This window comes from Xiphophorus maculatus, chromosome 18 (assembly GCF_002775205.1).
Source record: "Xiphophorus maculatus strain JP 163 A chromosome 18, X_maculatus-5.0-male, whole genome shotgun sequence".
In the NCBI taxonomy this organism is placed as follows: Eukaryota; Metazoa; Chordata; class Actinopteri; order Cyprinodontiformes; family Poeciliidae; genus Xiphophorus; species Xiphophorus maculatus.
The window spans coordinates 7,735,540-7,763,428 of NC_036460.1; the positions used below are offsets into that span (position 1 = coordinate 7,735,540).

Sequence of the window (27,889 nt, forward strand, 5' to 3'; positions counted from 1 at the left end):
AAGTAACTTCTCCTTCTATTACAGAGCTAAATTTATTTTAAATTAAGAAACATGAATCAACGTATCCATATAAAGTCGATATCTCAATAGATTTGATTTCTGTGTAAAGAACACAAGAAACTAGTCTGCTTTCCTCTCTTCAAGTCAGAGAACTAGATTTAGACAATACCACTCTGTTTACTTTGCATGATAACCTGAAAATGCAAGGAAAACTACATTCTTTAAAAAAGACAACTACTTTTTCTCATCAAATAATGCCAGTCAAAGGAAGCATTGTTTTCTATGGGCTGAGAAGGCTTTTACATACACTGAAACACAAAGAGAGGCGTAGAATAATGTTTTCAAGCTCTGTTCTAGATTCTCCACTCGAAGTAATACATTAAAAATGAAGTATACGATCACCTCAGGGAACTCTGCTAGAAAAAATACACTCAGATGTCAAACATCAATATGAGGTGTTTAATGCATATTTCATAACTTTACTGCATCCTCTATCACACTGGCTTGTAAATATCTACAGTACGTTTGAGTTCCTACATTTCCCAGTATTACTCTCAGCATGCCCTAGGGGAAAGGGTCTCTGTGTTGCACTGAGTTGCACATGGTACATCTCGAAGTGAGAGCTACCACAAAGGCATTGTCCTTTTTTTATATAGAGAAGCAAGAATAAAATGGATCAGTTCTGTGGTGTGTAGCTCAAACTGCAAAAAAAAGCTATCACAAAGTGACTTTACATACCACTGATGAAACTCCAACCGAAACGCAAGGCACAAATGCATTACACAGGTATTCAAACATTTTCCATAGATATGAAGGCCATCTGGGGTCTATCCATTTGTGATGCAATTCAGAGCAACTTCTGAACATGAGGTCCTCTCAAAATTGCAAAATTATCAAAGATTATGTACTATTGAGAAATCTCTATAAAACATTACAGCCCTACAGGTCAAGGTAGGAAGAATGGTGCCCCTGCACCTACACAACTCATTTTACTGGGATTTCATTTATTGTCAGTGACTAATAGAAATGTGAATGTTTTATTTGTCCAGTTAAATAGTTAAAGTACAATTTAACAGATGGCTAACACATACATTACTTAATGGTATCTAAATATTACCCTGCAGACTTTGTATTGTAGCAAAACTATTTCTCTACAAATACTGGCTGAATTGGCATGCAGTGTGCTGCAGGTGTTTATTTACCCGTGAGAGGAAATTTGATGCCACCATTATCTGGGCCAAAACTTTTTCCCCCCTCTTGACCTGTAAATGTACTGACATTCTCATCTGTTTTCATAATGCACACATGCACTAAGATACCTGGAAAGGTTTCAGAAGGATTATATCTGGTTGAGGTACACAATACACAGCTCAGTGAAGCAATTTTACAGGTGATCAGACCAGGAAATAATGCAATCATACAGCGGGAACAAGAATGTTGATTAGTGCATCTTCCATCAGTACATATGAAGTCAAGATGCTGCCATATAGGCCAAATTTAACAATCACTAACAATGGGCTTTTTCAAAAATTTATCTCAATAGTTAAAAAAAATGTATTAAATTAAGTTAGAGTCTAAGTGGTGAATCTTCAAAGTCAAGTATTCTTATTTTTACTGTGCGAGTATAAGTCAAATCAAATTTTTAGAACATGTCTAAATCAAGTTTTCAGCCTTCGTTTTGGACCCAAGTGCGACTCGGGTTCAAATCTCAGACTTGCATCTTAAAAATCACTTAGACCATTTTTTCAACTGGCGTTCAAACTGAAGTAGTTTCATAGATAAAATAAATATAAGGACGTCTTAATGAAAATAACTTAAACTGCAGTTTATGTCACCTCCTGGAAAGACCTGACCTGAAACATGGATCAGCAAACAATAAAATCTCACTGAATATTCACAATGAATATTTTTTGCAGTAACTGTGGAAATAAATAATGGGTTGGTTTTTGCATAGTGCTGCATTTCAAAGTATTAAACTGCTGCATGAGGGATATTCCTTTAATTAGTTAGTAGCGGTCCTTGTCATATCAATTTTTTTCTGCCATAAAAGGAAAAAGGAAGCCAGATATACACAACACACACAAATTCAGGAAGAAAAACAAAAAGGTTTAAGACAGAAAATAATTCTCTTAGCAAAAAACACAAAGCTAAGGTATAGGCCAGAGCTCTGATAAGCAGCTCTTTAAAAAGCTACACTTCATTAACAGCACATGTACACCGAGTTCTTTCATCCGTTTCAATTTTCAGATGTTGTACTTCCTAAAGTCTAGCCAAGATGATTGCTTTGCTTCAGAAGTTGATACGGCAACCCATGGAAGCCTTTGACTCCTTTTTTGATTTCAGCTTTAAAGAACTACATCTGACACACCTCCAATCATTTCCCTCTTCGCTACAATAACACGGCACAGTTCCTCCCATCTGCCTGCATTAATCACCGTAATAATCACCTTCTTCTGCCTGCCCAGAGCAGAAATAAAGCAGACAGTGTATTATACTGTCCAGGAAGAAGCTGTGATGGATTCTCACCCTGATGTACACATAAATAAAGCCAACATTAGATATTACTAGCATTGCCACCAGACATATAACACCAGGTGTTTTAGTGTGATATAAAATGATTGTTTGTGATCATTAAAATATCATTCTAGCTTTGTTGCAGCTTCCCAAAACAAATAAGTGTAAGTCTGTTATTGCTCAGTAGAATTTTGCTATCAGTTTTATTGTCTTTTCAAGCAAACCTGAGGAATTGTTTCAATCTTTATCTGACAGCTCATGTTCTTGTCAAAGTACTAAGTATGGATTTAGTTTGGAGCTTATCTACAAAGAACTTAAGTAAACGAAAGTGTGTCTTTGTTTGTACTAAAACATCTTTTGGGACAAACATCAACCTAGAATCATCTGACAACTGCAGGGGAGATACGGATAGACATTAAGATTGGGCAGCATTTATTCACAGGGTTAAGATCCCATTTAAATAAACATGTCTAATTCAAATTTAAGAACATGGAGCTTTGTGTACATAGGCAGCACTTTGTGGTAGCAAGCATTTAGGCTTTCCTGAATGACAGGAAGTATAGTTTTTGATGAGGGAATGATATTGCAACATGACATAAAGCTCAAAAAGTCAATTTTACTTAATAACTCCCTCTAAGCCAAAGTTAAGAGTTGCCTTCAATTAAAATGAACTGGAACATCATTAATTTTTGTCTGCATTCCAACTTTTAAATACTTGTCTTCATTATGTCAATGATCTGTAATTCGTTTTGGTTTTGTTGTTTTATATTTTCATCATATAAACCACTTTGAGTTGTCTTGTTCCTGAAATGTGCTATGCAAATAAACATGCCTTGCTATGTTGTGCCTAACATTTTCCATTGTAACTTTAAAATACCCCAAACGTAACACAGCATTACAAAAGTAAACTGTTCATTAGAATTTCTGGCAGTTTCTATTGAAAATAGAAGCTGAAAGTGCGTTAGTATCTCTTTTTGTGAAAATGTTTATCATTCCCAAATCAATGCTCAAATTTTCAAGACAAACTGAATAGAACATTTATAAACTCAGTCTTTCAACAGCTTACTACTCTCGTCTTACTTCAAAATAAAAGTCTCACAGACAGGATGTAAAGCATATAGCACTCCTTTATATGCAGTTTCTGGAGTATTTGCTTCTTCTTTACTTGACAAAATGAACTACTGACATTAGCTGAATAATATGAATTGTCAGGGCAAATATCACTTTGTCAGTGACAAGTATTGCAGTGTTAATACCTTATTAGCCCCCTAGTTAATAATACTCTAAAACGACCTCTATAAATGAACAACTGAAAACTGCCTTAAGGAATTTTTTTTCAAACAAATTAAAATTTGCAAAATAGACCTGTTGGGCAATAATGCTAATTAGATTTTTTTTTGTCAGTTTCAATAAGAATCAAAAATAATTATGCCATTACAGGTAGAACCAGTTATGCCTCCACATAGTTATGTCAGACAGCATTTCAGCTGGCACGTCCCATTACTTGTCTGCACAACCCTGCATCAGTTAACCGGCTGACAGTGACACAGTCCCCTCAGTAATTAGCAGCACAAGAAGGAGCCAAGGATCAATGTGTTTTCCATTGGAGGGATTCTGGCAAAGGAAGATCAATGAGGGGATGAGAGGGCAAGAGTCACAACAGGTTTTAGATGCAGTGCAAAACAACAACAAAAAAGAAGAAGCTACAGATGTTATACTCAGATTATTAGGAATTGTTCTAGATTTATCTCATGGTATTATGATAATGTCTCTTCCACTCCCAGTTTGCACATTAAAAAACTGTTCCTGGTTAAACAGCAGAGGCGGGACGGGCACACTCATCCGAATCCCCAAGCAAGCAAGAATAGTCAGCTCTAAGAGGGATTATACATTTGAAATGTATGAGAAAGAAGTGCCGGTTTTCAATTCACTCTTCAAGGCTGCAATATAATGGCTGCCTGTTGCACTGTAGTCCTCTGTGAATACAAAGAGGTGGGAGAAGTTTCAGCTCAGAGACTTAGACTGTAAATCTGCAAGGTTATCTTAAGTCTCCGTGAGCCCTGAAAGTCAGGAAGTGAGAGCACTTTCATTTTGTCCCTGCTGATGTAATGATAAACCCACTGAAGCATTTCATTAGCGCCACGCCACTTGGTGCTTTAATGTCATTGACGCTCCAACATCTTTTACTGTATCCATCCAGCAGCACACAGAATGTGAACACCCCCTGTGTCCTCTTGCTCTGTGGTGTTTGCTAGTGGTCATGAGTAAATGAATGGTTTTTCTAGGCTATGCACTTCAAATTGATTTGCTAGCTCAAACAATTTGCTCTTGCTCAGCACAGGCTAAATGACTCCGCCATTATTGATCCAGTGACATGGCAAGTCATCTCAGATTTACTTGATTTTCTTATGTTTTTTCTCCTAAAGTATTTTCCCCAAACACTCTCACAATGGCCTAAACTTGGAAACATTTCAAGAGCCACTTTAAGCATATATTAACTCTTCAGTTCTCTGATTTAAAACTGTTCATGATGAAATACCTATAGCCTTACTTTAATAGGATAGTAACATTATATTTGTGAGTCAGAATTCATTTTAATTCGAAAAATTTAAATTATTTGGTCTGGTTGTACATCTTTACACTTTGATAGAATATACATCAGTTCTAGACAGTGCTTTAATTCATTTGGAAAAAAGTGCAAGTATTTCTCTTAATGTCATACAAATATGGAATAGAAACATTTGAGATATATTTATATAGATCTGTCTATTAATCTGTAGAGCAATACTTTTCTTGTACAGAAATTACAAAGAACAAAGTTAGTTTTTAATCAAACCCACGAGTCAAATTCAAAGTGTTTAAGAGTTACTTGTTCATAGCTTCATGGCGTTAACATTGACATGAAAAATAACAGAAAAAAGATATTTCTTTAAAACACAAAGAAGTGACAAATCCTTTGTTATTATTGTGGTCTGTGAAAATGTATTTTTCTCAGTATTATGTCTGGCCTCAACCAGCCCATGGCACGTTAGCAATATCATCTTACCCATTATGTAAATATATATATATATATCCATTTATCTATCTAGATGGACGGATAGATGACAGAACACTACTTTGTGTTTACTTGGATGTTTGAGCTTTCACAGTTGTGCCATAATTGTTTTGTGTTTGGGTTTTTGACTTTCGGTTTGATTGTTTCTTATGGATGATTAATGCTTCATAGTTTCCCAATTCTTTCTTTGAGGTCTATTTCATAGCTAATTGTTGTGTTTCCCTCCCTGAATATTTATTTCCCTCTCATGATGTTCTGTGTTTCATTTCAGTTCTCTCTTACCATGTTTTGTTCAGTCCCATATATTAATCATTACTGAATAGGTCTTGCCATATATGTTTATTCTTTTTTTATTTAGTTTTAGTTTGTTCTTGAATTTTGTACTTTGTGTTAGCATACTTTATTATATCCTCTTTAGTTTCTCTCCTGTTATTAGTCTGCCTCCCGTTTCTATTGTATTCACGCTCACCAGTAATAATCACTTGTGCCATTCACCCGTCTCATCATCCCCATGTTTCACCAGGTCTACCAATCATATAAGCCCTTGATTTTCTACTATTGAGTGCTGGAGTCTCTGTTTTCATGCCCTGAATCACATCTACTTCTTTCTTCTGTTCCATGTCCCATTTTTTCCATTTCTGAGTTTTGTAAGTCTTGTTTATCACATTTTTTGACAATACCTCCCATAAGATGCTGTCTGTAAAAGCCAAGACTGCTGGTGTCACATACAGGTTTTTTGTTGCTTGTGCAGGTGGAGCTGTAGGGGGGGGGGGGGGTGAACATACTGCTGGGGAAACGCAGACCTGTTAACGCCTGTTACAACACCGGAAAAAGTCCTGGTACACACCGGCCTCTGGAAAATAATGGGGTAAAATTTTAAAGTGCTGGTAGTGTGTACCAGTGAATAATAGCACTAGTTGTAGATATTCTTAAAACTCAAACATTAGGAAATAGAAAAGAGTGAACCAAAATATTTTTGAAAAATGATCAACATTAATTTACTTAGGTTAATTCTGAAAATGCATCTTGTGCTTGGAAACTTACCAGACTGCCACCCAATCAAGAATCTTAAAAGCCCTGCTTGGCTGTAATTTGCCACAAACATGAGCCCAGTTTGTGACATTAACTAAAAAAAGCAATGGAAAGGCCAGTTAGGATAAGCATGTTAAATAATTATACATTTGTTTGCAAAATGGAATAATAGTGTAATGCAGGAATTAACACAGATGATTTAAATGGTATGAATAAAAATAGCAGAAATATTTAGTTACTTCTCAGATTTAGGAAGGATCTCCACATGCTTTCATTCAAAGGGCCTTCCCCTTTGATTACATGTTAGTCAACATGTGAGTGCAAACCGTTCCACAGTCCCGAAAGGGTGGGGTTGACATTTACTTCAAGAGTAGTTCAAGCCTCTAAAAGTTCTTTCCAACCTCTTAAGCAATCATTGTGCTTTTGAAATCATCTATGAAATGCACCTTTTTATATTGAGAGGGGTAACATTATGACTTTGTCAGGCTGAGTTGTCATTTTAAAAAGGACACTGTATCTATCATCAGATACAATCTTTGTAAATGCTACTAAATACATCTTTAAATGTAATTAAAGTTGTAGAAGTTTGAGATTAGTTCAAATGGGTGCAGCTTCATAGTTTGTTTTATAGAAATTCAGTGGACTTAATCAGATCATTGTCAAATAAACTTTGAAGGTATTCTTCACTCATCCCTTCATCATTCTGAATCTGTAATGATTAACTGAAAATGAATGTGGCACAGAAATCCGTGGGGGAGTCAAAGCACCAAGAGAGCAGCAGAGAGTGCCTTTCAGCAACGCTTTTGCCAAAGAATCAGATATAATTACTTTCAACTGTTCTTCAGCAACCCACAAGGGGTCAATCCTCTGACATTCTAATCATTAAAAGCTGTCCAGTTAGAGCTATCCAAAGAGAAAAGCTGTTTTGATTGTGCTCTGTCCAAACCTCTCCAACACGTTCATCCAAGTAGCGGAAAATCTGACAGTAACACACACCACCAAGGGGAACAGAGACCTGTGCTGAAATCCAGGCAGGTAAAAATATCTGCCTAAACTAAAGAGTTCAGTTAAGACCAGGGAACCAAATCCTCTCGTGGATGAAAATAAGTCTCCAATCTAGGGTCCATTTCTATTCAACACCATCTACACTAGTGTCCCTCCATAAAATCTAATGCAACATACTGCCTTCAGAAGTCAGACACAGCCAAAAATCCCATGGTTACTCTAGAGTAGAGTTTAGATTTATGACCAAAGTAAAATAAAAAAAAATATACAAGATTGATAAAAATGTAAAATTGTTTACGTGATGATTGGGTCGGGCTAAGGTTTCTATGGTGCATTTAATAAGCCTACAATATATACAGCAAGGAGAAAACGACAATGCGCTGTATAAAGTTGTTATTTAATAGAGGATTTGGATACTTACTCAGTTGAGGAAGAAAGTCAGGTGCAGAAGTTCATTAGACTGTACAGGAATACAGCACTGCAGTAAATGCACAGTAAATGTGAACGCAACTCCGCTCCTATCACTCACACACCCCAGGTAATTTTGCAATTTACTCACCCTGTGGCTACAACAAGCCAAAATGGAGACAAAATGGAGCTGGAAGGTCTTAACCAAAAGCTAAAAACTGTAGAAGTTACACTGCTGGATTTTGTCAGATAGAGATTGGACACAGAGCCTGCATGCCGGGTATGGTTTTTTTAGGCTTGATCTAAACTCTCCTCCAGAGGAGTATCCATAGAAGTTTTGTGCTTTACAAATGTTGCCATCATGCAAGAGTGGCAAAAAGAAAGACATTGTTTAATCGAGTGTTTCCCAGCAGGAAAATAACCATGAACAAAAGTTACAATGGAATGGTGACAGAAAGACCAGGTCCAAGTTCAAATCCAAATCTAATTCCCAGATGCGCCACATACAGAATAGGTAAAAATTTCAATTTAAAGACTTATAGCATTACACACCACAAGATTTGCAGATTTAAAAGGAGCAAGTGTTGATTCTCCTAAGCATTGTCTCAAAGGGCCTACATACAAATGTTTGCCACACCTTTTTAAATGAGTATTTGCTAAAAACAGTGAATCATTTTTGTTCAACACAATTATGTTATAATTTGTGCTGGTCTATCACCTATGATCACCACCAAATTTAAAATTTGGTTAGTAATGAGACAAAATGTCAAGGAAAGTTCGAGGAGTGTGAATATTTTTGTAATGCATTCAAAGGTGCATTACAATTTACGTTAAATCTGAGTGTTTCAAAATCAAGGAACTGCATTCCTTTCAGTCAAGGTCAACTTCCCACGGTATGTAATTAATTATGACTTTATTATCTTTACCAGCAGGAGCAGATAAAGTCATGCTCTGGTTCAGATGATGAGTTGCAAACGAGGTGCATCTCAACAGTGACTGCAGAGCGGATCCATTTAGGGAATAAAAGCAATCTATCTGATTTTTGTCCCACAATTCACAAGCAGTTCAGGAAAGTGGGGTCAACTCAACTTCAAAGAGGTTCTTGTGATTCCAATCAGCTCTTCCACACACACATTTTATGAAAAGGAAACAACAAATTATACAAGTGAGCTCTTTGTGTTGCATTTTCTTTTAAATTATTATGGGACTGAATAAAATTCATGTTTTAAAAAGTGATGCAGCTAACCTTGAAATTAAACAACTAATGAAAAATACAAAAACAGCAATTAAAATACATTGCCCACAAAAAGAAGCATTCATATATACAATCTCCATATAAGCCGTTGAATTATTTATTTTAAAGGAATGTTTGTTTGCTCTTCCCTGTGCAGCAGCTTGTCTTAAACCGCCTGCTTGCCTGTGAAAGACAGGAGAGTAAATGTATTTTTCTATCTGTTCATTGAACACTTAGGGGAGCGTTGTGTCTGCCTGGGGGCAAATGCTCAAATGCAGCTGGATTACAGTGCATGACAGGGATCCAAAAGCATTTTCCTCGCCTGTTTCAATAGAGGAAAAAAGTGTGAGCTGCCATGTAATGACCTTGATCACCTCTTCGGCATTTTAATGTCACCTGAACAACACAAATATGTGCCCTGATTGTAAAACATGACCTAATTAGGGAGGGCGACATCAAAGTTCACTGCAGAATGACTCGTTTTGTCAGCTCACACAATGAATAAGACAAAATGCAATAACGGTGCAAACTTGAAATATTTACACCAGATGTATTCTAAAACTGATTAAGTGTTGTTCCTTCAATCTTCCTTTAATCTCGACGAAATAGTCTACAATAACACACCGAAAAAATGTTTTGGGTAATTTAGGAACATATAAAACCCTTTAATTTTAAACATAATAGATTATATTAAGTATCAATGATTTCCACTGATCATCCTTGAGACGATCTTGCAAGTTGATTTAGGTTTAGTTGATTTAAATTCAGTCAACTGAACAGGATTTGGAACTGTTCAAACTTCCTGTGAAAGTTGGCATATCAGAATAAAAACTAAGCAATAAAGTCAAAGGAATTGTCTGTATACTTCCAGAATCTGATTGTATAAAAGCACAAATTGGGATAACGGTACAAAAAAGATGCAGCATCACTGTCCCAAAAGTTCCTCTTTTCTCCATTATAAATAAATACAAAAGTGTGGAAAAATAGGGATGCTCTGTAGATTAGAGAAGATTCATTTCTGAAGAAAAACAGACAATGTTCATTACCTGGTTGACACCAGTATTGCTGTTAATTATGGAGGCAGCAGCATCTTGCTTTGGTTTATCTTTAGTTCATTCATTAAAAAAATGTTGGACTAAAAAAAAAATTAAATGCTGCCCTTCAGTTTCTTTTAATTGGGTAAATGTGCTATGCAAATCCACTAGCCAGGTCTTTCCCTTCAGGACAATATTATTGGTGGTAAAGCAGTTCTTTTTTTGTGTGTTTTTTTCAATCTGTCAAATTATTTTTGCATTACAACATCTCTTAGATAAGAATATCAGCAGATGGCAGTAACTTGACCGTAACTGTGGCTGCAAAATTGTGCAATAGTTGCATTTCTAAACTTATTCAAAACTGAACAAATACCTTGATTTTTTATTTCAGTTTAAATTTTGGCTTCAATCGATCACAAAAAATAACATCAAGGAAAGACACTGAATAAGATTATTCAGACACAATTCATTCAACAAGTACTCCCTCATCTTATTCTTTAGGTGCATCAAAAATGTTATGTTTCTAAATTTAAAGAAATCATGTTAGATAACTATTACTAAAAAGACAGATTAAGCATAGTGATTTTATATTTTAATTCTTAAATCAATCACCAACCAGCTCACAAACCTCAGACCAAAAAGTAAAAGAAAATAAATACAAGTAAGCCTTATTAATGCCAACAGATGCAGGAAATTTAAGCATCTATGCTACTGAAGCTTCACAGACAGTGGGATTATCGAGAGCGGAACAGGTTGAGGAATTACTGTCTGCTGTAGAAAATGATGCGGGGAAGAGCTGTGCAGAGTAGAACTGTGCTGTAGCATGTAATGGGAAGCCACTAGTAAATGTGCATGTCAGACAAGCTATTATCATGCTGTGCACAGGAAGTGCTTTTTGAAATAAAAGTAATCAGGTCTCATTCTTTATAACATGGTGCAGCAAAAAAAATGAAAATAATTGTTTGTCTTATCAGTAGTTATTTTCCAGCATTTTTAATTGGACGTTACCTCTATTAGCAGCGGTAATAAAAGACAAAATAAAAACATGGCACAAGTTGATATTTTTCATATATTTTGGCAAAAATTGCAACTTATACACCCCTGTAACTATAGATTCTCTGTGTTACAGTGATGACTCACCCATAAAGTTCAGGTATCCCTCTCCACCTAAGCCATGTGTGAGGAGGCGGATCATCTTATGCAGCTGCATTCCACGGTCGATGATGTGCGACATGGGAACCAGGGTACTCATATTGGTGTACATCTCTTTGTCCATTAGCCAGAAGGCCAAGGTCTTATCACCAACCAGGGCCTGAAAATGTGTGTGATATTTCATTATTCACAGCAGAAAAAGATGCTGACTGCATGCAGTGTAAAGTGAGATAGGATTAAATGAGTACCTGGTCGTGGCTTTCTGCATATGCAATGCACTTCTCTCCATACCGCCTGTTGGTCAGCGTGAAGACAATATTGCCTATGTCCCACTCTTCATCCTTTAACTCCTTCAGGATCTACACAATGACAGAGAGGGCTTATTGAAAAAGGGTATGATAGATGTATAGCTGAAAGATCTTTTCAGACTGACTGATGCCTTCAGCTCAGTATTTCAGTTCCGGCAGACTTTCTACCTTTCCCAAGTTTTCTCTGGGTTACACTTCTTACCAAGATCAATCTCTGTTTTGACATCTCTATATCCGCACTGTGAGTTATGTCTACCTATAAATGGTGGTAATGGAGTTTTTAATAACTGCACTACAGCCCATGGGTAGTAAGGCATCAGCTCTCCAAACCCAAGATGGGCAAGGTCAGAACCTCTCATCCAATGGAAGGATTCAACAATAAATCCAACTGGTGGCACTGCACTGGCAAGTCAACATGCTCGCTTACTGCCAATTGAGTCATTTCCAAAAGGTCAGGAGAAGACAAGAGGTCACGAAAGCATGCATTCAAGGCACGTCTTTCAAGACGGTATCACAATAAAGAATTTGTTCAAACGCTGTATACAAAAAGTATACAAAAGCAACAACAAAGTAACGGGGTGGGGAAAAAGATCATGTGAGCGCACCAAGAACAAAGATAATTCAATCAAGACGAGGAAGTCTGGAAACCCACAGAATCATTATGAATATGAAAAAAAAGTCCTCCAAGAATCCTTGGCAATTGACATGCAGCTGTCTGAGAGGTGGGTGACTCGGCAAACCCATTTCAGAGACAGGCTGAAGTCTGCTCAGTGGAATTGGCAGTGACAGCTGATTGACACGTCAGGAAACCTTTATATTACTCTACAGAGCCATAATCCTCTGAGTAAAGAGAGTAAATTGTGCCGATCAATATGTCTGAGATGAACTGACTGGTCCCCCTAAATAAAGGCAATACGCCTCTCTATATCACCATCTGTTCACATTCAATTTTCTTCACCTTTGCCTTGTGTGGCTATAGTCATTGCCATTGCCACCAAAGACATTTACTGGGGCAATTCTTTTTATACTTGCAACCGAATCTCAGTGGTTTTAACACCTTGAAGGGCTGAGATGTTTTCAAATCCTAGAGCTACACACTTAGAAACTCTTTAAGATAAGATCAATAGAAAATATCAACACTAAAATGTAAAAAACACAAACAATCCGACTATTTAAAAATAGGCAACTAATTGCTTGTTCTGTGTTTCTCTTCAAAGCAACCCTATACCAAATATTGTAATTCTTGAATTAGAATATACTAGCAAAGGACTGGCAGCTTTTGGGTTGACCAAAAAATTTAAAAATACATTTTTCAAAAAGTGAATGAAGTAAAACTAGGTCTGGAAAACTGTGAATTATAGTTCCTACAGAAAAAAAATGGAAATGGCTAAAATCAATATCGGCAGTTGGCGAGTGTAGTTTTTCTGTTAGTGAGCCCATGATGGCTCTTGTATCATTGTGGTCTGTTTGAAGTTGATTTTAGAATTTATGTTATGTATGACATTTTTTATTACTGTTTTATTGTCTTTTGGATTGTTGTATGTTATTAACAGCACATGGGGACATGCATCGCAAATTAGTTTGGCCTATAATTGTTATAGTGTCCATTGCAAATGGAACAAGTGAATTAATTTATTTATTGCAAAGTAACAATAAAGAAAGAACTACGAGATGTTTAATAAGCCATTTTAAATAAAATAAATTAGCTTATGGCATGCATTTTTGTTTAAAATTTCTGTGTTTGTATTGTTATAAAGTACATGACAATGTGTGCTTCCTATACCAACACTGAATTATTAATATGTAGTTATACACAAAAACAAAATACACAAATGTAGTTTTAAAAAAACAAACATAACAACTGATAAAATTTTATGTCTCCTCAAGGCCTTTCTTGAACAAATGAATCTACCAGCAGTCCCCGAGAGATCATCAAGGCTGCCTCCACATCTACTTACAATCAGACATTTTACACTTCTTTATGAATCATTACAATTCAATTCAACCGCAAAAGTGGTCTGGGAGCAATTAATTTTGGAGTGGGACTGTCGGAGCAGAGACAGAAGTGAACGGGTTGATGACTTCCCTACCACCAGCTCACCCGCATCAGCCCCGGCCAGCCGAGCTTCCTGGCACCGCTGACACTCCACTTCATCAATGATAATGAGCAGTGCACAAATCTTACTTTACAAGCCTGCTGTCAGGAGCCAACCAGAGTGCCCAGATTAATTAGACAGAGCTAGAAATAAAATAATAAAATAAAAAAGTCTTGCCGTGCAGGATGAGGTCATTTTGCTGCCACTGGCATGCTGTGACTGATTTAAGAGGCTCTCACGCAGAGTTGGAAAGGATTTAATGGCGGAGAAAGGTTTAGCTTTTAGCCCCATTTTACATTCTTAGGTTGATCTGAACAGCAGTTTCTTTTTCCCTATGCGGACATCTCATCATATCATACAAACACTGCCACTCCTATATTGTGAATGCTCAATGAGCTGTTATGCATTGACATCAAATCTCTACTGATTCTCTGCTTTTCAGCTCCCCTAAGCTAACCCGTCAACATTTATTACAACGTCATGAAGACAGTATTTACCCTCTTTGCTTGTTCATTACATTTTGGTCAAACACTTTTAAATATAAGACTAAGATACTAAAAAATATTAAAAAACAACTTTTTAGAAAAATAACTTCAGTCATAGAAGGGAAAATGCTATCCACCACTTATTGAATGAATGAATGAATGAATGAATGAATGAATGAATATACTTTATTAAACACAGAGGGAAATTATTTTTTTTTATTAATTATTGGCTGGAAATGGTGTGTTGCAGAGATTAAAAAAGAACAAATTCTCTGTCCAAGCATGGAATGGACTCAACATAAGTTCTTCCCAGTCTTTTGACCTGCGGATGGGACACTTTTTTTTTAACATTTAATTTTAATGTTTATAAACCTCCTATTTTAAGTTCAGTTCCTTGGACTAGAACCAAAAATAATCTTCCTCTTAACTTTAAAAGTTTCATCAGGAAAGCCGTGAAAATCATTTTTACTGGTTGGGCTACGTTAAAAAAAAGATCAAAGAAAGCATGCACCGCTTCGTCCTCCAACACAAACGTCCACATAACTTCACTGCTTAACAAAAGGTTTTGCCAACAGAAACATCGGTGGACTTTGCTCAGCTAAAAAGGCCCACTTTGGGTCATGTCGCAGATTCTGCTATAAAAAGCCTTGCTGAAAGCCCGTTAACACCACGCAGAGGTGGCCTCAAAGTGCAATTAAGCTGGACAAAACTGAAAAGCTGCTGCTGTTAAAAGCAGGCGTGCAGAGGGTGACACCAGCCGAGCAGGTCGGAGCGAAAGGCTGGCGATAAAGCCCGCGGCATGTTTACGTAAACAAGCCGAACTCCATCATTGCTCGCTGACAGCCTGAATTTTATTAAGTCATATTAATTGAAAGTGTTTCTGGCATGATGGACAGAGCGGAGTGACTTAGAGAAGAAATAGATTTTTTTTCTTTCCCTTTCCCTCCCCTGAAACTAATAAGGGAGAGCTGTTCAGACTGATATTTTCATTCAATTAAAATAAATGGAGGAACAGAAGGAAAAATTGAGACAATTGACTCGGAGGTCATTCAAGTTGAACAGCCGAGAGAAGCGGAGGGATGCCGGCGAATTCTCAGCATCAACCTCTCATCTCCTAGCCGCCACCATGGAGCCCTCTTTCTCCTCTGCCTCTAATTGTTTCAATTACATCTCAATCTATTGTAGCTTGAGGGAAGGGTGCTTGTTAAATTAGAGGGCTTTGTAACATTATCCATTAGGAGTGACAGCATTTTATGGTCATAATCAGATCGAATCATCCCAACTTGTGCCACTGCGCCTTATCTGGTCCTTCTCATTAGGACATCTTAATTTTTCACAGTCTGTTGGTCCTAACAGCCTTCTGCAGCCAGTAAATGAGTCATATCAATCAGTCATGCTGAGGACAAAACACAGCATGGGGGCCCCAGCCGAGGAACTGAAAGAGATTCATCCGTGCACACATGTGAATCTATAAATAAGCTCGCAGCTCTGTTGCTCTGCGTCTTTGTTTCTCTTTCCTTCTGTTTCCTCCTGTCTCGCCCTCCCTTCCAGCTCCAATTCTCCTTTTCTGCAACATATACCTCACTGGAGGCTCCACTTCAGTCCATTCAAATCCCTCCCTAATTGACACTCTGTGAGAAGAGGCAAGGCTAGCCCTGAATGCACTTCACTGACTATACCACAGCATGTTCATATGAATGCATCCCTGCACAGATATGGAGAACATTTTTGCTCTGCCTCCAGCATCCACTCTCCTTAGGGAGGTTACAAATTTAATTAAAACATGTAACAATGAGTAGCATCAAAACAAACACCAAACAAACGGGGGGGAAAAAAGGCTTGCAATGCAGTAAGTAAATGCAACAGCAACCTCTCAAGAAGGGTTCTCGGGAAAATTGAGCGAAGCCTCGGAGGTACATGCTCTGCAGGCTGCACAGCTACTTCCAGCATATAGAGGAAGGTCAAGTCGTGGACTAGATCTCTCACCTCCTTTTCTCCTCCCTTCAAACCCGACGCTGAGTAAAACCAACCGCTGTGAGAGACAGACTTGATTAACGATGCATTGACTCCCCCCGTTGGGAAACACAAGAAGCCGTAGTGCATGCATGCTGAGCTGAGGTCATACTCTCCATCTTGCTCCCCAACCCTCCCCAACCCTAAAATATGAGTAAATATTTTAAAATTCGCTGTGGACCCATAGCAAAGAAATATGCTTTCCATGAAAACGTTACAACAGCCAACCTTTTTAGCTATTCTGCAATCAGCGCTTTTCTTCAAGCCTCTACACTCAAACAAACACACACACACACGCATGCACACGCCGAACAATCTTCACTCATCCGGCAGCCGAACCCGTACACGTATGTCCCTACATAACATACTGCCTGGCTATATTTTTATATATTCCAAATTGACTGCGCAATTACACAAAATACTTGGTGATAAAAAAACAACAACAAAAAACAGTTTTAAAGCGACAATAAATCGGTGGCATTTTTATCAAAACAGCCTTTGTCAGAACACAAACATTCTGACAGTGTGTCAGCTCATCTAGAAACAGCAGGAGAAAGATTTGAGATAAACAGCTTTATCTGTGCATGAAGGATTGGGTGTGCATGTTAAATCCCTCCACCTCCATCCAACTCCCTCCCTCCGCTACTTGGCTTTACCATCATAAAGTTACAGACCTGATGACTGAACAGTTATAAACAATGTTTTCCCATTGTGGGCTATTAAGCACTTTCGCAGTGGCAGTTCGGACTGAAGTGTCCAACTAAAGGGTGCTTCAACAGTTGTTGTGGAGGATTTGTGAATGTTTGGTGCCCATTATTTCGCCTGCAGACAGATGCGCCGTTGAGTGGTAACACGCTGAATAATCTTGTCATTTCTTGACAGTGCTCCTGTCATGTAAAAAAAAAAAGAATGAGTTTGATTGCAAAGGGAGAGCGGGTCATTAATTAAAATAAAGTTATTGTAATAAAATGAAAATAATTTATAAAACAGGTCTTAAACCTACTTCAATAGTGGGCATAATAGTATAACTCAATTCACAAGTTTAATTAGAAAAGTAAATTTCATAAATTTTGTAGATATTTCAATCACTTGTTTCTATTAATTTTGATTAATTTTGCAATATTAATTGCAGCATAAAATAAACTAAACTGTAAAATAAAATAAAATAAACTGTAAAACTGGCTCGAGTTTCTAATCAAGAATACATGTATTGAATGAGACTCATTTAAAAATACCAGGTGTATAAATAATTTTAGATCGAGCTGTATTTAATAATCTGCAAAAAAAATAAATAAAATTGTAGTGGAAAAATTAAAGTAAGGTTACACCTGCTAGTTGTATTGCTATATGTTTATTCTAAGTTCCAGTATATTCCCACCAAGTTAAACTATTTTGGTTACATGTACAAGGTTGGACGTTGTTTTTCAAAGCTGTATGGGAACCAGTCTGTTTCCCATGCTTAGGATCCCTTATCCCTTTGTATAAAACTCATGTGTTGGCTCTGCCTGGCAGAGCTTTCATCCAGAACTGCTTCATTACTGATTGTCCTACAAGCTCTCTGTATTGTGCACAATACATGAATAAACCGGATTGAGTGATTTCACCTGAACAGTGCTTGGAAATAGTTTTTTTTCCACGACAAAAATATTTTCACTGCAAGACATTGCTAAGAAAACAATTTTTTCACATGGTTTCCAATACACAGCAGTTTTCTAAGACCAATCAAGATTTATCTGACCTCCCAATGGAAATTAATAAAGTTCATATTATAAGTCAATATCAACATATTGACAATTAATCTCATAAAGAATGTATTTTCAGAATGTTTCTATTCAGTGTCGTTTAATAGTGATGCTCTTCACAATGTTCTATCTTATGAACTCAAGCTATCATGAAAGGTCACAGGCTTTAAAGACAGTTCATAGAAAAAAAAACAATTTGTGCTCAAGAAAATAATCTTTGAAGAGAAGCATGGGAGGTAGGCTGATCTGTTTAAGAATAAAACAATAAATTGCTTTTCTCTGATGATTCTGCAGGAATGTGTAAAAAAAGGGAGAGTATGATCTTTATGGATATTCTGACTAGATAAATATGATATTAATAATATTCTGTTTGAACAGTGCATGAGGCAATCCCACGTTAGGATACATTGCATGAGATGACAGCCTGCCTTTCTACAAGTTCCAATAAAGAAGCCTGGAAGTTGACCTTTATGTTAAAATAATTAAGTTTATCTTTATTCCTCTTCCCACAAAATTACAGGTATGTAAAGACAGAAATTACTGATCACACAATGATGACTGTGTGCTTTTATTTCTTTCATAATAACTGCATGCGTCACACATTTATTCACAGCTATGTCTCTGCTGGGTAAAAAATGCTTGTGCACAGCAGGAAGAATCATGGGAGAATAAAGCAAAATAAATTAGCAAATCTTTGAGAAGCGCAAACACTTTAAGCTTCTTTCGGCCGGTTCAGGTGACACAAGAGAAATACTCAGCACAAGACTGTTTTACATCACTTGTTCTATAAAACCACCCAAAAAACAAACGTGTTTACCATCATGAATCCAGTGGCTGTAAGGATGTGTGTCATGATTTCAAGAACCAAATACGTTATTATCCGTTTTATGGAAGAGCAGCACTTATTTAAAATAGTCATGATATGACTTCCCTGGATTTATTTCACTTTTTTCATGTCCACAAATTTAAATTGATATATCATGATGCTGTGGGATGCTAGAGCAGACAGCTGATGGGAAGATGGAGAAATCTAAGAACAGGACAAAAGATGTCAAATTGGGAAGAAAGATTTCCTTCTCGCAAGACATTTACCTCCAGAGCCACAATGGAATGATTTAAACTTATTCATATTTTAGAATAGTTGTAAAGTCTGGACTTTATGTTTATGGAACTTCTGATCCAGAAATTCTGATCCAAAAATTCTCAAGTCTGACACTTGAAAATTTCTACTATCAAAAGTACATCCAACCTGAATTTTCTTGAGCCTCTAAAGCAAACTGATCAAAAGTTTCAGTCTCCACATGTGCAAAGCTAGAAGTGAACTCCAAAACACTGAAGTTGAAGACAAACAGATTTTCACTTGTAATAAAATTTGAATGCCACGCACAATTTTTTTTTGCCATGAATAATTATAATCTACTTTGTGTTGATCTTCCACATAAAATCACAATAAAATAAATTATTCACATGTGACAAATTCTTGAAAGTTGCTATTGTAGCAACTTTCACTGCATTTGAAATGATCACAGTGTTCATTTCTAGAATTTTAACTGATGATTTGGTTTGTGAAAAGAATCTATTCAAGTGAACAAACCCCCCCTACCTGAATCCATTTGTCAGGAATCGCCATCGCCAGTCGATAATCGAAGCCCAGTCCTCCCTCCTCCACTCTTCTGCAGAGGGCAGGCATCCCAGACACATCCTGCAGAGAAGTCTTACTGTGTAAAACTACTTTTTTGTGTAAACCCAAATCCCATTACTACAGGCTGTATAATTTATGTGTTGAGCTAGAAAAACGTAAAAAAAAACACTGATCCAGATTGCTTTTTTTACATTAACTTTTAATTACGGCAACGGGAAAAAAATAAGTAGGATATGCCTGCCTAATAAGTGCTTTTAATTAATAATAGCTACAGGCAGTGCATTTTGCAAAACGTGGGCCGATGTGAGTTTTTACCTCTGCAATAGTGATGCAGTCCGGATAAAGACTATGGAGAATGTGATTGGAAAGCATCAGGTACACCAAAGATTCTTCATCAACTTGTAGGCCGAAGTACTCATTGTAGTCCCCCGAGAAGCCAGTGCCTAAAGGGTAAACACCCACACAGTGAACACTCATCATGCTTTCCACCCCAACTTCCAAACTAACCAGATCTATTTTTCCAAGTGATACAACTATTTTCACTTCCTCCGTTTGTCAAATTTTACCTCCAGCATTTTGGGCTGATTGCTTTAAACTAAGTTCCCAATTCAAGCGGAACTGCTTTACACTGCCTTGAAAAAGTATTAATACCCTTTGACCTTTTTCTCATTAGTAAGTTTTCAATTCTAAAGGAACTGGTTTACACTGCATTGAAAAAGTATCCATATATTTTGACCTTCTTCTCATTCCAAGCACAAACGTTATAGTATTTTACAGGGATCTTGCAAGATGGACCAACACAAACCAATACACAGTGAAAGAAAAATGATGAAATGTTCATATTATTTTTAGAAAACAAGCATCTGGAAAAGTATGAATATAACTTTTTATGACAATTCTCTGAACATGAAGTTTTGCTAGAGATTCCAAATTGGATTTTTGACCGAACTTGGATTTTTTATCATTTTACGACATGAAGACACGTTCATCTCAAATATTCTACTGTAGCTCTGACTATAGGGTTTCTGTCCTGCTAGAAGTTCCAATCAATTCTGATCACCTTCCTTGTCTCTGCTGAAGAAAACCATCCACACTATATCATGTTGCACTATCATATTTACCTACAGGGATGATGTGTTAAGTATGCAGCGATAGTTTTACATCACACATTGTGCTTCTGCCTGTAAGCTGAAAAGCTTAGGCTTTGACATTTTCTGACTGAAGCAACTTCTTCAACTTGTCTGCTCTGTCACCAACCTGTCTTTCAACAAACTATGGCTTCTTCCAGCAACAACTTTGTATTACCACTTCTTCACAAAACATGCATCTAGACAGCATGACTAATAGTTGTCCCACCTGAGAGGTGGATCTCTGCAGGTCTCTAATACGTGCCTGGTCTGTCAGTTTAGGTGGACAACTAAATACTGATATTTTAACTTGTGGTCTCGATTTAATTTCTGGGTATTACAGTGACAAACACTCAAAACAAATACAGCATACTTTTCAGATTTTAATTAGTCAAAAAAGTGAAAACAGGGCATCTTTTTCCACCCTGTTTTCTCCAGTCATGCATTAGTTTACGCTGATCTTTCACAAAAAATCCAAACTCAAGGAAGTTTATGGTTGTAAAAGACAACTGTGAAAAACTTTCTATTATTTTTTTCTTTTAAAACTGAGGCATTTTTCCGAACTGTACGTTAGATAAGTCAGTTTTCCAAGTCTGTTTTCCAACTCTATGCATTCTGAAGTAAAAACTGCACCGTTGTTACAGAGGAAAGCAAGTCTCCCTTGTGTATGCACAGATCTACCAATCTTACCGATGCCATGGTGATGGTACAGCATGGAGGTAATGCCGTCGAACCTGAAGCCATCAAAGCAGTACTCCTCCATCCACCAGCGCAGGTTTGACAGCAGGAAGCGCAGCACTTCCCAGCTAGTTGTGTGCATACACAAATGACACAAACACACAAACAAAAACAATTCAAGGTCAGATAAGCAAGAGGCTGTGAATTATTTACACATCTCATCATGAATTTTAGTCACCAGAGATTAATTTTCCCCTGAAAGCAGGACATTCACATATTGACAACTGAAGCTCCATTATGCTGGGAAGGGAGTGGCGGTGACAGCAGACGGCGCTTATATCAACAATAGAGGGAAGGAACTATGTCTTTCACATTTTAAGATGTCATGATGAAAAATCGGTGGCTTTCTGATTTCCATCAGCCAGCAGAACAAATATTATGTACATCTAGGCATCCTGGTGTATTTAAATTAATGGGATTGCAATTCCACACTTGCACAGCAGAATTAAGCCCTCTTACTTGAAAATGGGACAAATCATTTGTCTTCAGGCTTCATGTATAACGGGTTCCAGTGTTTGCCATTCAAGAGGGTAAATACTCCCAAACAAAGTGTACATAAACTGTATAAACTACCTAAATATTAAATACAGCCCGCCATAGTTTACAGCCATCAGAGTGTCAAGTAGCACACAAATGTGCTGTGGCTGTTGGCTGCAGGCTGGAGGAGGTGGATTCCATAAATGGCCTCCATCCTCTATCCTGACTGGAAGAGTCATCCAGTTCTATACAGTCACTCAAGGCAAAGTACACCGTGCACCTCAACTCTTTCCATTCGGTGGCGTGTCGCCATGGAAACATCAGCAAAAACTCAATATTTGGTCGTCTCCATGCAGTGCGCGTAATGAGCACCAAATAAAACACTGTACTCGGATGCAGCGCTGTAGGGCAAAGCAAAGCACCAAGGATGTGAGACGAATGACACATTCAAGATGCTGATTAAGTGTGAACCGCTGCCTCTGCTGAGGCTGAAAGACCCAACTCAGATCTACAGTGTGCTCTCAGTTCCCAACAGTAATTATACTGACATGTAGAATTTATTTATGGGTGAAAACATGCAAAAACATGTTGTTTTTAGTTTTTTTCTATGTAGTTTTATATCAAGTGCATGCAAAATATATTTATTATATACACATTTATAACTGTGTTTAGTATAACATAAAAAAAGTTTAGAGAAAAATATTATTAAAAAATTACATTTCTGTATGTTTACTAAAAGTCAAATCATATATTTTCTCTACTTTTCATCAGCAATTTATGTCACCAGTTGCAACTTACTGATACTTGTGGTAAAATGTGTAAAAAAAAACAAAAGATTTCAACAAATGAATCTTTTATTGTTGTCGTTAAAATTTGCATAGTCTTTAGAGTACAAGTACTCAGTGGGGGGAAAAAAATCCTATCAGAAGATTTCTGGGTCATTCGGCTGATTAAAAGCAAAACTTTTTCTGTAGTAATCCGTGTCTGTTCTCATATGGTGTAATATGATGTGACACGGAGGTAAAAACCTATAAAGACAGATTCATTCTTTTAAAGATTTTGACAAATCTTTACCAAAAGTGACAAAAATATGTGTAGGTGGTGCTACACCTCATAAACGTCTTCACTGATCAAAGCTGAGGTATATAATTTTTATAAATAATAGAATTTGTGCATATTTGTTAGGACTGTCACTACAGTATAATATGACAAAGACAATCTGTGAAAAATAATTTAAAAAATAATTCAAACTCCTCTGCCTCCTCCCTGTGGTCCGAATGCCATTTGCAGAAATCCACCATTCAGTCAGAAACAACCAATCAGAGGCAGGGGGAGGGTCTTAGTGCTGTTGATTGACTTGTGTATAAGGTGCTCACAACCTAGCCCTTACTCTTTGTTACACTACAGCTAGGAGCTCGACTCGTCAGAGATTTTCTCTTACGTTAAAGTGTAGGACATATACTGTTTAAACAAATATGTAAAAAAAAAGAAACCTTTTTATAGTTTAAAAGTTACATGCTGCAGCTTTAAACCACTAGTATGCAATTAGGGCTGTGTAATTATATCGATTCTACAATATTTATCAATTTTTCCCACGCTCAGAAGGTATAGATTTTTCATCTGCAAGTATTGATACTTTAAACCGTAGGGGTCCATAGGCTTATACCGTCTTTTTAACATGTCTGGTTTGTGAGAACGTAGCAGCAAGACTCCACCTCCCCCAGTCTCATTTTCAACTTGTGCTTAAAGTGTACATTATAAACTACACACCAGTTTTTTAATTGTGTTAATAGGCTAAGTAAAACCGGAGTCATGCTAAAATAAGTAAACCATATTTTTCCAAATGTCAAAGAAATGTGAAAAACTGGCTTTCCCAGTTATGTGAAAGGGAATGAGATTCCAAACACAAAAAAATTAAATGCAATATTAGATTCCTTTGTTTCTGGAAATCTCAAATCTTCAATAAGTAACGATGGGCTGTATTTTGTTGCTAAGAAACGAAGTAAAGTTGCGCAAGTAACCGTGAAAGAGAAGCGGAACGGAGTAGCGGCATGGAGTAGCGGCAAAAGAAGTGAGATCGCAAAATTAATGCAAAGTTTGGAAATCAGAGCAACTAGTGGCATCCACTTCGTAATTTGTTTGTAGCTTAGTGGTTTCTGTTCTGCATATAAACGATTACCTGAAGACCTGAAGAGCATGCAGTGGCGCTCTGTTTTGAGCTGGAAAACTAAGAGGGGAAACCCGCAGCCGCAGTCTGGGCACAGTGAGGATTGCCATGATGACGATGGCAGATCGATCATTCTTACTAGCAACTGACATCAGAGACTGGGAGTACGATGAGATCCTGGCAGTCTGAGAGGCAGCTACTCAGAGATCCAAGCAGGGGAATGGAGGCGCCGCGCAGCTGCAAGGAGTCGATCACTATGGGGTGAGGCAGAGCCACTCCTCCAGCAGCTACTGTAGTAGTAAACAGCCAACTCCGGGAGCAAAGGTAGAAAAGCCCTTTCCCTATAGTCCAAAAGACATTTTTTACTCCAAAATGTAATCACAGTATGTCCAAAAGAAAACCATAAATGCAATCATTTGCATATTGAGAGTCTACAGAGGCTGATAATCTCCCCTTTCAGCTCCTGGATCACTGTTGAAACTTTGAGTTTTATGTCAAATCCACATTAATTAAATGACAGAAACTATTTTTCTAATTGCATCTTTAATTCATTTTGTCCAGCTGTAGACTGTTAGACTCTGTCCAATCAGAGTCAGGTATTGTGTAGTCGGTGCTTTTAATCAGTTTTGAGTTAATTAAATCCAAGTCTATGGAACACAAAATGTCACTAAAATCACTCTGTCCTTCTAAAATCTTTCAGAAAATCGTAAAAGTGCATCGAATCCTATCGAATCGTATCAAATATCATAACACATATCGTATTGTGATCAGAATATTATATATTGCATCGTATCGCGAGATTATTGTATCACTACACCCTTATATGCAATGATTCAACAATTTCTCCCTTGAATAATGCAGAGTGAAAAAAAATCATCTCAGCAATAAAATGATAAATTTTTGACAAGCTCAGAAATATTTTAAGTTGTAAAACCTTCAATAAAACAACACAAACCTAATCTTGTTCTCAATACTTTCGCTTTAGAAAATGTTTCGATTCATCCTCAGCACTCACTTGCAGAGGAATACATTCTATATGTCACAAGAGAGAATCTGAGTTTCTTTAGAAAAAGAAAGCCATGACAAAAAATAGATTTAAATGTTTTCCCTCCTGTGCTCCACTCCTCGGGGATGACCAGCGCCAGCGCTGTTTGACAGGTGTGAAGCCGCATGTTACATCTGCGCTTCATTCTTCCCTGGAGGAGCAGAACAAGGGAGCCTGGTATGATCCGATATAGCAGCCTGGCTGGGTGGTCACGCAGACCCTGTGATAAATAGATTAGGTCCTTCACTTCGGTGCACAGAGCCAACAAAGGCTCAGACACAGTGTATCCTCACGGGATGGAGATAATAGCCAGTGAGAGCCAGGGGCCCCGAGATGAAACCATACTGCCACATTAAGGCCCACAACGCCATTCATCATCAGGTCCAATTACAGTGTGAAAGGTAGATCTCTATACCAGATGCAACACATCGCTTATCTATGCAGCGCCGTGAAGTTATCAGCTGGTCTGTGGTGTTAATATAAAAGCAAATTGCACATTACAGCGTCCTTAGATTAAAGTGTAGCAGTGACAGTGAAACCTAGTTAGGGAGCACTAATAGAGTAAAGCTCTAATATTGCTGCTTGTAATGAAAGAGAGGATAATCTGTCATGTTTTCCTGTTTTACCTGCAAGCACACACACACGGAGGAGAAATACCTCATGTTAATTCAAAAGAAAATTTTCCCCACTCAAATTTAATGATCGTTAACGGAGCTCATTCTTTCCTCGCTCGGGCTGAAACTGTGGCTCAAATCAGAAAAATCTTTTTTCGTCTTTTGTAGCTCAGATGGCTTTAAACTGTGCACACTTCTTGACCTTTTTCCACATTTGGTTGCATTACAGCTAAGAACTTAAGCACATTTTACAGTTATGTGCAGATATCCACATCTCTTGTGGAAGATCAGTCAACAGGACAAATGTTTGTCATACACCACATAGATGTGGCTTAAGAAGAAATGCTTTGTTATAGGAGAGCCAGAAGAAGCCTGGTTTGAGGTGTCATCTGCTGCTCACAAATAAATCTTAAGTAGCAAAAATATAACAGTTTGGCCTGCATGCAAAGACCTATACTTGGTGGACAACCAACAGTGTTCACGCTATGAGCATTCTGCCCAGACGTAAAGAATGTTGTTGGGAAGTTTTTCTTCAGAGAAATGGGAAAGGAGGGAAACGCTGATGGAAGAGTGGATGGAGACAAATGTAGGGCAATAATAGAAAACAACTACTAGGTGATCATTGGGTACAGAGGTTTATCTTTCGACAGGATAGCAATCGTAAACATACAGCCAAAGAAACGGAGGAATAGTTTGGATCAAACCATATTTGTGTTAGACTAGTCCAGTGAAAGTTGACACCTCAATCCAATTTTAAATCTGTCGCAACACCGAAAATTGGTGTTCACAAGGCCTACCCAGCCAAAATGGTTGTGCTAATCTTAATAAGATGCATTATGAAAAAGGCATAAAGGGTGCCAATACTTTCAGAAGGCACTGTGGCTAAAAATAAAACATTAAAACATGGGTTTTCAGATGTCAATTTTCCATAAAGGATTGTGGCAACTTGTCTTTATATGTGAGAAAAAAAAAAGATTTAAGTTCTTTTTTTTTTCCCAATGTCACAGGTAAGCTGCAGATAAGAACAAATAAATTCAGGAGGCTGACAGGTAATTCAAGAGGAAGTGTGATGCTCAAACGACGACACAATGACATGCGTGATGGATGGTGAGCATTTGTTGAAACAAAAAGGGACAAATGGGCTGCCTCTTCTGACGCATTTCAAACTTCTATAATCTCTCCAGCTGGCACAGGATGAGGACTTTGATACAACTCTCAAACAGAAGCAGTTCACATTTTTTTATTAAAAGTTGATCGGTTCGTTTAGCGATTCTTTTTGTCCCCTTTGGTTCTCATTGATTATCTTTTTATAATGTAGCTATAGTTACAAATTTGAGTTAGTCAAATACGTGTTGTATGCTGAACTAAAGAAACAAATGTTACATGTAACAGCAGAAATCATGTAATGCTCGGGTCCTCTTTGGGAAAACTCTCACTGAGATGTCGATGCTTTGCTGAGCTTTGTGTTAGATATCGGCTGTTTTTCTGGCTTTCTTTAAACTGCTTGGCAGCTACCTGCTCTTGCTTGGCATCCTAAAAGGGTTCCTCCGCTGTCACTGAGAATATATGTTTGGCAACCTGTAATTAGGATCACTTTGTATTTGCTGTCCTTTAGAAATCAGTGGCAGCTTGTTGTTCCTTTTGTACTTTTTTTTTTGAGTGTTATAAAATGGACTAAAAAAATATGCAGGAGGGGTTTTCTTCTCATAAAAAAAAATATATATTTTAATACTCTGACCATTTGGTTCAAAAGGCCCATTATAGAAAACTATATTTTTTGTAAAATCAACAAAACTCTTAACAAATAGCACTGATATTTGAACACTTCCTATTGAATTTACTTTTAAGTCCATAACCTGAGGTATAAATGTAAAACATCAGCTCAATAACCTCTCTAACTAGGAAAGACAAGAGAACAACCCATAGAAAAAAAACATATTGAATGATCTTTATAAATGAAGAAATGGCTAAGAAAAAATTGTTATTAGCGTAAACCTGGCA

General features: G+C 37.3%; 1 protein-coding gene across 2 annotated transcripts in view; it reads right to left on the reverse strand.

Moving 5' to 3' along the window:
* gbe1 (1,4-alpha-glucan branching enzyme 1) overlaps window positions 1–27,889 on the reverse strand; it is a 126,049-nt gene that overhangs the window by 57,505 nt on the left and 40,655 nt on the right. For both annotated transcript variants that reach the window (XM_023351518.1, XM_023351519.1), the window contains 5 exons: window positions 21,538–21,653; window positions 20,036–20,163; window positions 19,682–19,780; window positions 11,683–11,793; window positions 11,423–11,594 (listed from right to left, as the gene is read on the reverse strand). In XM_023351518.1, the coding sequence (XP_023207286.1) occupies window positions 11,423–11,594; window positions 11,683–11,793; window positions 19,682–19,780; window positions 20,036–20,163; window positions 21,538–21,653 (626 nt within the window). The remainder of the gene's footprint in view (window positions 1–11,422; window positions 11,595–11,682; window positions 11,794–19,681; window positions 19,781–20,035; window positions 20,164–21,537; window positions 21,654–27,889) is intronic.